This window comes from Rosa chinensis, chromosome 3 (assembly GCF_002994745.2).
Source record: "Rosa chinensis cultivar Old Blush chromosome 3, RchiOBHm-V2, whole genome shotgun sequence".
NCBI lineage: Eukaryota > Viridiplantae > Streptophyta > Magnoliopsida > Rosales > Rosaceae > Rosa > Rosa chinensis.
In genome coordinates this window covers 9,591,781-9,603,847 of record NC_037090.1, presented here as the reverse complement: position 1 = coordinate 9,603,847, position 12,067 = coordinate 9,591,781, and the positions used below count along the sequence as shown (strand labels likewise).

General features: G+C 41.3%; 1 protein-coding gene across 1 annotated transcript; it reads left to right on the top strand.

Annotated features, from left to right (window-relative positions):
- Window positions 1–1,051: 1,051 nt before the first annotated feature.
- LOC112191315 (patellin-6) lies at window positions 1,052–3,345 on the top strand. The gene is made up of 4 exons (XM_024330630.2): window positions 1,052–2,014; window positions 2,124–2,248; window positions 2,562–2,703; window positions 2,828–3,345. The coding sequence occupies exons 1-4, from the start codon at window positions 1,301–1,303 to the stop codon at window positions 3,086–3,088; spliced, it is 1,242 nt and encodes a 413-aa protein (XP_024186398.1). The 5' UTR covers window positions 1,052–1,300; the 3' UTR covers window positions 3,089–3,345.
- Window positions 3,346–12,067: the final 8,722 nt, after the last annotated feature.

Below are 12,067 nucleotides of genomic sequence, written 5' to 3'. Positions count from 1 at the left end.
GGGGAAGGAGACATGGTCAGAGTTAGGTCAACCAGTTCTTGCTGGGCCTTGAGTTGGGCTGCTTCTCTTGGGTTGCCCTCTAGGGCTTTCTACTTTGGGTTGGGGTGTTTTGCCTTATGCCTATCGCTATGTTTTTAGTTTATCTATTTACAATAATTCCTTGTATTAGGAAACTAAACATTTATATGCTCTATGTCTCTCTAGCGTCTCTGGAGTAATACCGAAGGAAGATATTCGCTAGTTCTACGTATTGAATGTATAATGAGTAGGACTATATGTACGTACCACTTGTGGGTATTACCACTAGTTTCTTGTCTGTCTATGTCCTTAACTAACAGCGGAAAGGTATGTAATGACATATTCTGACTTGTGATGAATATATTATTTCGCCCCGTGTCATTACTAAAAAAAAAAAAATTGGACCATTAGGAACAAAAAGTCAAATAAAGACAAATAATAATTACTACCCAAAACCGAAATTGAGAAACACAGAATTTCTCTCCAAGCCCCCTTGTCTTCTGGTAATTCCAAATCCACATGTTGGGATTACTGTAATGGATCATAATCATTCACAGAATGAAGATATCAAACTATTTTCTATAAATTAACAAAAAAAAGGAATTAGGAAAACAGTTTAAAAAAAAAAAACAACATTAGGGTCTCTGTGTTTGCAGCTTTAAGGCGTGTGGGGGTGGAATTCCGGGCCCACACTCCTCTGAGAAAGGCCAAAAGAGAGAGAGAGAAGGTTACAAAACAGTACCCTCGGGGCCCCACCAGTAAAAACCCCACCAAACCCGTGCCCCGCTTCACACTCGCCCACCGTAAAACCCTCAATTATTATCACCACCTCTCCACTCCACGTCTCGGCTCGGCTCGGCTCAGCTTTTTTCCCTCGAAAACCGTACCCCCACCCGCTCAACCCTGCGCGTGCCCCCCACTCCCAATTCAAAATTTTCCCCTTCAACCTCTGCACAGTGCGCAGGGGAGAGACTAAAGCCGCTTTTGAAAGTTCAAACCAAAATCGCGGCTCAATCCAAAAACCTTTAAACCCGTCTCTCTCTCTCTCTGTCTCTCTCTTTCTATTTCAATTGAATCCTCTGTCTTTTTCATACCCAATCTTTGTTTGTTTGTTTCTCCATTTCTCTGACCCCTTTCCCTCGTTTCCCGCAATCATACTCCCAGAAGCTACTGAACCTTCAGAGAATCGAAACCAGAGACAACCCATCTCATCAAAACTCAATCTCCCATTTCTCACCTGAGATAGATTTCAATCTTGGGTCTCCCTCTGTACCCTCCAGTAATGGACTCCTCATCCCCAATCCCTCTCCAGCAGACCCCTCTCGCCTCCCCAAAACCCTCCAAGAAAAGCTTCGTCACCTCTCTCATGGAGGTCGCCACCCTCCGAACCCCTTCCTTCAAGGAAGACACCTACTTGGTCTCCGGTCTCAAGTCCTCGGAGAAGAAGGCGCTCCAGGAGCTCAAGGACAAGCTCATTGCCTCCGACTCCTGCGAGGGCGCCATGTGGGGCGTCAAATTGCTCGCCGGAGACGACAAGGCCGACGTCATCCTCCTCAAGTTTCTCCGGGCGCGGGATTTCCGGGTCGCTGACGCTTTCAGCATGATAGTCAAGTGCCTGGAGTGGAGGAAGGAGTTCGGAGCGGACGGGGTTGCTGAGGAGGACCTGGGATTTAAGGAGCTCGAAGGCGTTGTTGCTTACATGCACGGATTTGATAGGTGCGGACACCCTGTGTGTTATAATGCCTATGGAGTCTTCAAGGACAAGGACATGTACGAGAGGATTTTCGGGGACGAGGAGAAGCTCAAGAAGTTTTTGAGGTGGAGAGTTCAGGTCCTTGAAAAGGGTATCAACGTCTTGCATTTTAAGCCGGGAGGGATCAACTCCATCATCCAAGTCACTGATCTCAAGGACATGCCCAAAAGGGAGCTCAGGGTTGCTTCAAATCAGATCCTTTCGCTGTTTCAGGACAACTACCCAGAAATGGTGGCCAGAAAGGTGCTTAACTCTTGCTTAATTCTCATCTGGGTAGTTAATTATGTTGTGGGATTGTGATTTTTGAGATGATTCTGATGTGGGTTTTTTGTTTGTTTGTTTTGGGCTTCAGATTTTCATCAATGTACCCTGGTACTTCAGTGTTCTGTATTCAATGTTCAGTCCGTTTCTGACCCAAAGAACTAAGAGCAAGTTTGTGATATCCAAGGAAGGAAATGTTGCAGAGACACTCTACAAGTGAGTCCTTTACATACCAGAAAAAGAGTTCTTCACTCTGTTGTGTACTGGTTATCAAATTTGAAAAACTGTTCTTACAGCGAGTTAATTAATTGAGAATCTTTCACTGTGTCGGTTGTTGTTACCTTCCTTTTGTTTAAAGGGGTTAGAGATTCCCAACTGGGTCTTGATTCACTTGCTATGTTTTCCATTTTTGTTTTAGAGGTTTATTCATTTTCTTGATTTTTTAAACACTTCAGCCCTGCAACTCTGTCCTTGCTATTTTAAGTCGATTTTCCACTTACCAGATATAGGTCCTGCTATTCTGAAACAGGTTTATTAGGCCTGAGGATGTTCCCGTTCAGTATGGTGGACTGAGTCGACCCAGTGATTTGCAAAACGGTCCTCCCAAACCGGCTTCGGAATTCACTGTCAAAGGAGGAGAGAAAGTTAACATTCAGATCGAGGGGATTGAGGTTCATTAATCCTTTCATACTATTGGCATACCATTGTCTTTCGAATCCCTAATTTTGAGCTTTTGAACTAGCTTTCGAGTTATAACAAGGTTGGTTAATTCCTCTTACTTTTGTGTTTGATTAGGCTGGTGCAACAATTACATGGGACATAGTTGTTGGAGGGTGGGACTTGGAGTACAGTGCTGAGTTTGTGCCAAGTTCACAAGGAAGCTACATTGTTGCCGTGGAGAAGCCGAGAAAAGTCGCACCATCTGAAGAAGCAATCCACAACTCCTTCACTCCAAAAGAAGCCGGAAAAATGGTATTCTCAGTTGACAACTCTGCTTCCCGGAGAAAAAAGGTTGCGGCGTACCGCTACATTGTCAGGAAATCTGCCTCTGTCTAGCTAAGCTTAACTCCAGTTATGATATAATTAGTAGTGTAAGGCTTGTTGTATTTTGGTTTCAGATGTCCTTTTTGAGGTTATGAACCTTGTTTTAGTCTAATACTAGTGTAATGTATAAGAATGGTGGTTTTTATCTTGTGGAAAGCATGGTAACTTTGGTTACCCAAGTCTAAAATACTGTTTATCAACATGAGAAAGAGGGACATTGTAATGTCTTGGTCACTCGGTATTGAAGGAAGAGCTTTTGCTTTTGTTTTTGGGCAGTGGTTCTTTGATAGAATAGAAAGCTTGGTCTGGTGTCCTGGTGGTCACATAAAATAGTGAATGGAGCTTGAAAGGGAATTTCTGGTTACTTGTCACAGTCTCTGTTTGATTTTCAAGGGTGTGTGGGTGTTGGGTATAACAAAAGGTTGCCAGAAGGTGGGGATGGGATGAATCATGAAAGATATTTGATCAGACACAGGAGTCGGGAGTGTGTTTTTGGAAGTATTGCTTCAGGATTTAGTATGTGATTGTGAGAATAAGGAGCGGTTTGGGCGGGTATAGCGAGTCCTATGGAGCGGGTTTGGTCACGGGTCTTGCAAGTGTAGGGTAAAGTGGCAACCTTTTAGGGTTGCTTAGCAAAATGTCCAAAAGACTTTGGACCAGAAACACAAGACTTGAGGCACCAGCTGAATCTACAAGACTCCCTGCGATGTGTAAACAAAGTAACAAACTGTTCACGTACAGATTCTTAATCAAAACTAGATCCGTACTATGGTGCTTTGAAATATTGAAATTTTTGAGGTATATATATGTAGTTACGGAATTTAGCCGACCCACAAAAGTTTGTACTGTTTTACTCTGTGTTATGAATCCATTGTAGATTCATTAAGAATGCAAGGAAGTTGCAATAAAGTCCTACGCTTAGTGCACTGGTGCAGGTTGACCAATGCCTCCATCAAAGATTGGGCCAGCATAGCAATTGGAAGTACGTAGCAGAGTCATTGAGATCAAACCCAAGATTCTATATATGGAGTCATAGAGAACGTTATATTAAAAAGAGGATCTCATCTCGGCGTATAAGCTAACCATCATAATTGTTCATATATTAAGTTCTCATTTAAGGATCATTTTGACAACGAATTATCCAAATTGAAAATATTTAGTCATTTGATTACTACTTTGGTTTCAGTTTTATATGCTAGACTTTATTTGTTTTAAACCATACAACTAATAGATGACCAAGCAATCTCCGATTATGTTTGGTTGGTGCAACAATTACATGGGACATAGTTGTGATAGGGACATAGGGTCATAGGGTGGAGACTTGCAGTACAGTGCTGAGATTGTACCTACCACAGAAGGAAGCTACATCGTTGCACTACTGGAGAAGCCAAGAGAGATTGTACCATCTGAATAAGCAATCTACATTCTACAACCCCTTAAATCCAAAAGAAGCCGGCCAAATGGTTTTCTCGGTGGAAAATTCTCTTCTACGAGAAAAATGGTTGCTGCACATCGCAATATTGTTCGAAAATCCGCCTGTCTCTAGCCAAGTGTAACTTCAACTATGATATTTGGGTAGTGTAAGGTTTGTTTTTGTGTTTTGTGTTTTGGTTTCTTGCTACTGTCCTTCAGGAGTTCAGGGAGGCTTAATGAATAAGCTTGACTTCAACTATGATATATTGGTAGTGTAAGGTTTGTTTTTGAGTTTTGGTGTCTACGGGCTTGAGGGTGGCTTAATGAATGGTTGTGAACCTTGTTTTAGTCTAATACTAGTAATGTATGTAATGTATAAGAATGGTGGTTTTTAAGATTCTTATTGAACTTGGAAATTAAACAAAGTAGTTACACAATCGTAGTATTTATTTTCTCCTTGTTGAAAGACTTCTCAAGTTCGAAGCCACCTTGATGAAATAGATGAATGTAAAACCAAATAAGCAACGAAACAAAAGAAGAGGCATGTCTAGTAATCACATTATATAAGAAGAGGCATGTCTAGTAATCACATTATATTGCATAGTCATCCCAGTTAGTAACCGGTCGTTGAATCCATAACGGTTGTCCTCAGGGGCGGAGCCAGAAACATAGGGTTAAAAAATAGTAGTAGAAAAAACAAGTAATAGTAATAATAATTAGTGCTGCAAGCTAGAATTAAACCTTGGAAAAAATCTAAATAAAAAATCTACTGTTAACTTGATTCGAACCCAAGATCTGTAATGTAGCTATAGCATGGCAGACCACTGCACTATCCCAACCATATGTGCTATTTGATCACTTAATTATATATAACTATCCGAAAGTTTACTGGGGCACGGGACCCAGTGTGCCCCAATGTGGCTCCGCTACTGGTTGTCCTCCTGGATGAGTAATAGGTTTGTCTAACAGTTCCTCCATCTTTTCATCTTCCATATTAAAAATGAAAGCAAGGTCAAAGTTTCCATTTATAAGTGATTGCCACCATTCTTTGAACCAATTACTGTAAATTCGACATCTAACCCCGAAGTATATGCAATTGACCAATAGGGCGAATAATAATGAAACCCTAAAGCCCACGGGTTAAAACAAAACAAATCCAAATCGAACTAGAAAACCTAAAATGTTGAAAAATAGTAAATTGCAATTTTGAGGCCCGAAACCATCCCGAAAAGCCCCAAAAAGCCCACATGTCGTGGCAAAGTGACGAGTTTTGTTTTTAGCGCCGTTCCCTTCTCAAAAAGGTATAGCAATCAAGATTTTGACACCGAACGCGAAGTTTGCAGCAACCCGATTTTTCCTTTTTCACGATCAATCTTTGATCCTTGTCGCCATCCATTCTACATCGATTGCCCATAATATGTATTAGCACAAGTCTATCTCCATATCTCCTTCACGTCTCTATCCCTAACAATTATCTCTAGTATAATTATCTCTTATCTCTTAAAGAGTTTCATCATAAGTATAATTGCACAAACAGACTATTACACAGTCTTTCACATTAATTGAATACATGAAAAAGTTTCCAAGCCATTCACAATTTTACAATATGTATGTTTATATGTATAGGGCTCAATGTATGACACTCTTCCCTTTCTTTTGTAGAATTTGGATTCTCAAATCTCAAATATTTAAGCAATGATAGGGACCTCAATGAGGCCTGAAATTTATGGCCTCAAATCCTAAGTGTCATGTCATGTAAGTAAATACAAATTTTATTTTCAATTGGACATAATATATCTCGCCACATCAAACTATTGCAACACCAATTTTATCCTCTAATATTTCCCTATGTTTTTAGTTTTGTCTAATTATAATAATTTTCTTGTATTAGGAACCTAGGCACTTGTGTGCACTCTAGCTCTCTCTCTAGTGCCTCCGGCGTTGTAACGCCCCAAACTGCACCTCACCAGTTTGAGCACGTCACAGTGCCGCGAGTCTTTAAAACATAAATCGAACGCTCGACTTACATTCTAGAGAACCGCTAGGCATTTTGTTTGAAAACTTTTTATAAAAACACAGCAGAAGCTACAAATACTTTTGAGGTGAAAATTCGTTTCATTCGTCTAAAGCTTGGAATTAGTGTTCACACAGATGGTACGAACTTCAAAGAACAAGAGTGTGACTAGATTTGGCACACAGTCGACTGTTCACAAGTCTCGGAATACGAAGTTCAAGGAATAGAAAGGTAATTTACCGAATTTGTTCTGCACACTCAGCTCCGTCCAATATTGTTTCGTTACCAGTGCACAGTACCTGCATCCAAACTGTTGTAAGGGTGAGCTTTCGTCCTCGCTGCTCTACAGGAACTCTACCACAACTAGGTTTGAAACCAGTAAATATATATTTGGGATCCCAGTATGAAAACATGCTTAAACCGAGTGTTTTAAAGAAACAACAAACTTTAATGTTTTTCAACTTGAAAACTGATGCATGATGCTTAAACAACTACGGCGCCAAATCCAAGTTTTACCTGATGGCCGGTCCCATAGACCCACTACACGACCTTACCTCAATTTAATTTATCACCAGGTAAGCGTAGCGAGAGCGTCCGCTACATAGCTACACACACGGTTCGGGTCGTCATTGCGATTGCTCACCGTCCGACCGGTGTAACTAACCCTCCGGAGGTTTTGGGGATCGAACCCAAGGAAGTCAGAGCCACCCTTCGCTCTCAAGCCATCACATTTCTCACATGGTTTGGTTAGTATGCATTGCATTTGAACATAACCAAACCATACCAACTAACATGCATCATTTAATAACAATATAAGAAAATCACTAACCGAGGAGAGTCCTGAATCCCTACCTGGATTCCGATGCTTTCTCTCACGCACTCCGAGAGTCACGAACCTTCCGTTCCTCAGGTAACTGGAGTCCTAGATTCCGACATTCCGACTGTTAATATCACATTGAACAATTATATGAAATCTCGACGATTAATAAATCCTCCAACCAACTTTTCCTGGTTTGACCAGGAGTTGACCAATTTGACCACGTTTGACCAATCGCTACAAATTCGACAATTATCCCAAATTATCGAACATTTTACTTGGAACTAGAATACTAATCAACTCTAACGAATCATGTCTTTAATGACACTAATTTACTTTCATATAAGGTGCACCCAACTAAGGGCACCCAATAAATTTCCTTTACCTTCTTACTAGCATCTCTTTTCCTTTTCAATACTGATTTAGTTCCATTCTTAATCCCATTCTAACTAATATAACAGTTCTAGTGATCGTACTCTAGCATTGCAGCTCAAAACCTGACTAGTCAACACCACACACAACTAGAAACACTTCTGTAAATCCAACAATTCCATTCCAAATACAAGACTTAACCATGAATTAATAAATTCCGACTCATGTTTACAGTCCAATAATCAAACTTAGTCAAAGACCATATGCAACAACTCAGTTTCCGAACTCTTTTCTTTCGTACAGCAGATCACCACACAACAACCCAACACTAGGCTCAACTATTTACACTTTAATACCAACACTAGTCTTGATAATGACTTATTAACTCCACCACAGTGGATAATCACATACATAACACAAATACACACATATCGGGTATTTGATCTCAGCCTAAAATTGACAGTAGATCAAACCCACGAACCAACTCGAGTTCACCATTTAAAATTAACTCAAATGGAGATTAAATATATTTCATTCCTTTCCTGGAAACATAGTCCTCGTCATGGTGGGGAGATAATCATGCATGTCATCACCTTCCAAATATTAAAATCAAATAATCATGCCATGATCATCATTTTCAATTCCAACCGTGAGAAACAACCCATTCTGCACAATCAACCAACATAGCATAATTCCAAGTCTGGGTTTTACAATTTACCTTTGCTAATTCCCGTGTCGCGACCACAGCCCAATTTGATTGACAGAGCTTCTAAGTCAACATCCATCTCTATTCAAACATCAGGACAACAGTAGAAATTCACGTCTCAGAGCTACCACAACAGCCGTCGACGTTGACGACCGCGACGAAGCCAAAATCAACCCAGAACACAAATCGTTAAACTTGACCGAATTCAAAAACTGATTTGATCAACACGTAGAGCACGACGAGAGGATCCATTTTCTTACCTCATGCAGATCATCCCGTCGCCGGAAACAGCTGAGAATCCGCCGGGAAACACCAAGCTTCCTGGCTTCAGTTCTCTTCCCAGAGATGCTGACTGGACAATCATATCTAACCCCATAAAGACGTCGGCGACGAGGAGAGGAAGTCATTGGCGCCATTGTGCCATCGTGAGGTGGCCGGACGGAAGAGTTCCCGTCGGACCCAATCGCCGGGTCGTCGATCGGGGTCGAAGGGTTGAGAACATTCTGGTGTGATCTGGCATGCTGACCTCCCTCTAGCCTTTATGTACTTAAATTCAATGGCTCAGATCAAGCGGTGGAGGATTTCGACGGACCAGATCACTCCACTAAATTTCTATTTACCTTTAATAATTTATTAAATTCAGAAATTTCTGAAAATTATCTCGAGCGCCTTGACGTTTATCGAGATCGTTAAACAGTTTGTCACACAATTCCCACTAAGCTTGATCCTTTTTTTTTTTTTGGTTTCCCGGGGCTCACAGGCGTAGTACCAAAGGAGGATCTCTGCTATCTCTATGTATTTGAACGTATAATGAGTAGGTTTATTTCTATGTACCCACTGTGGGTATTACCACTATCTTCTTATCTGTCTGTAGATGGCAGGGGAAGAGTATGTAATGGCTTATTTTGACTTATGATGAATATATTTTTCGCCCCATAGGGCTTGACTCAAAAAAAAAAAATGACATTAATAAATTTAGGGGGGTAAAATTTGCACACCCCAAATTATAATCTACACTCCCACTATCTAAATTTAATATATTTTATACTTCTTACAACTGCACTTCCCGTTTTGCCCCTTTCTTCTCTTCTTTATTTTATGTTTTTTTTCCAAGGAAGACAGAAATTCTAATACACCATTTTCTTTGGGACTAAGTTGAAGGGAGCCGAACTGAGAAAATACACAAATCATCACCACCTTAAGTGAAGTGGGATTTGGTTCAGGACTAAGAGTCAGCTCAGAGCTCATGGGATTTGGATTCCATTTGGAATTTACCTCATGTATTCATTTTCAACTCTCCAATCTATTAAAAAAAATAATTGTACACTGAAAACCCTAGCGAGATTCTCTCTCGACCCTAGCGACTCTCTCTACAAACTCCAGTGCCCTTAGCGGCATTCTTATCATCTTTCAACTCTCTCCAACTCTCTCCCATCTTCCATGGCTTCTATCGACGTAGTGACTGTTAGATTTGCCGCCTCTCTGGCACTTGCTGACTGAGGAAGCGCTCCGGATCTGGGGAGGATTGGAGGAAGACCTGTTCGTAGGTCTTCTTAATCTTTTCTTCTCGGCAAGCCGCCAGTTGATCCCTCTGCTTTCAAATCTCACTTTCTCCGGACGTAGATGCTTGACAAGGAATTTAGGGTTCAGGAACGAGCGGATAACCGCTTCCTATTTTCTTTTGGATATGTGCGGGATCTGAACAAGGTACTAAAGGGTGGTGTGTGGTGTTATGATCAGGCTCCGGTCTGTCTAGAGGAATATGATGACATTCTGGCCATCGAGGACGTTCCTATGAAACATATCAGAATTTAGTAGGAGTGGGCATAACAAACCGGAAATTCGGTAACCGACCCGACCGCACCGAATTTTCCGGCTCGGTAACCGAACCGACTGAAAACGGTGTCTTTTTGACGTCTCACAGAACCGAACCGGTTCATAACTGTTCGGAATCGGTTCCAGGTGTTAAACCGACCGAACCGCATTTTTATTTAATTTAATTTTTGAATTAATTTTATTACTTGTCTAATTATGATTGGTCATAAACCAAGCTTACATAGGCTTGTATCCACTCGATCTGCAGAAACCCTAATACCTGGCCGCACAACCTCATTTGCCAAAACACTCTCTCAGTCTCTCTTCAGAACTCTCTCGACCTCTCCCGACTCTCCCGACTCTCTCGACCTCTCCCGACTCTCTCAATCTCTCTCAACCTCGCCCAACTCTCTCAATCTCTCTCGACCCATCTGCTCCGATCCCATCTTCTCTCTCGGCGGAGAACCTGCCAGGGTAAGCTCTCTAAATCTCCGATCTACTTCATCTCTAAATCTCGATCTCTCTCGACCTCGCCCAACTCTCTCAATCTCTCTCGATCCATGTTTAGATGTTTAGAGTTTAGATTGTTCTTCTAGAAAACTTATCACAATATCAAAAATTCAAAATCAAATGAGGGTTTCGAAATGCGATTTGGGGCTTTTTATTACAACTCGGGTTTTGATATTCTTACTAAGGTTTTGGGTTTCAATATTGATTTGGGGCTTTATGATATAAATGGAAATTTGAAATTAGGGTTTTTGCGCTTCATTGTTGTTCTGGGTTTATGAGTCTCATTGGGGCTTCTGTTTTGTATATGTAGATTATGGAAGGGATTAGCGCAACTCCGACTGCAGATTCCAATATTGGAACTACTCCCACACCAACTCCTTAGCCTACAGTTGATCAAGGTGCAGCACCAGTTCCAGCAGTTGCTTCGAATTCTAACTTTCAGATTTCTTGCATTTTGTTAACGTTGCTTCGAATTCTAACTTTCGATGTAATTGACTATTTTGTTGCTTTCTGTTGGGATTGTTGAATACTTGAATACTTGTATAGATCCAGCCGAAGGGAATTCTGATGATGAAGATTGAAGAATGGAGGCCGAAGCAATTTTCCGGCATGTAATGTTTTAGACTTTCAGTTTGTTATTTCTTGTTTGGTTTTATGTCTATGAACTATGAAGTTTGATGGTGTGTATCGTGTTGAACTGCACATTGTAGAATTGATGTTTTCATGAAGTGTTGAACTGTTGATTGTTCAACTGCAGTTTCACTTGCAGTTTGGAACTTTGGATTTTTGAACTTTCATGAATGTTTTTTACTTTTTTTAGAAGAACTTTCGATTGTTCAAATATTCGGTAACCGGCCCGCACCGAACCGCATTTTGGTGTAACCGAAAAATGCGGCCCAACCAGAAGAAATTCGGTTGCGGTTCCAAAAAAAGGCAAACCGCAAAATAAGGTGCGGATGCGGTTTGGGCCTCAAACCGGGCCGAACCGCACCGTGCCCAGGCCTAGAATTTGGGTTAGGGTTTCTGGCATCCCTCCTCTCTATGAGGAACCAGACAACCTCATACTCATTGGGAGCCTTTTAGGAGGCTACTTGGACTATGACAAGCAGGAATTTTGTAAAGGTATCATCCGCATTGTTTTTTCTCATGATATTTCTAAACTTGTTCTCTTGAAGCGTCGAGTTTTTCTGGCCCCAGGTGTTAAGCCTATCCTCCAATTCTAGATTGAACATCTTAAGGGTCGTTGCCCTCAATGTGGACTTCTTGCACACTCTGGTGAGAAATGCGAGGAACCCAATGCTGTGGTTTCTACTCCTAGGGTTTTGAGGTTTGGTGGCAGTCCTT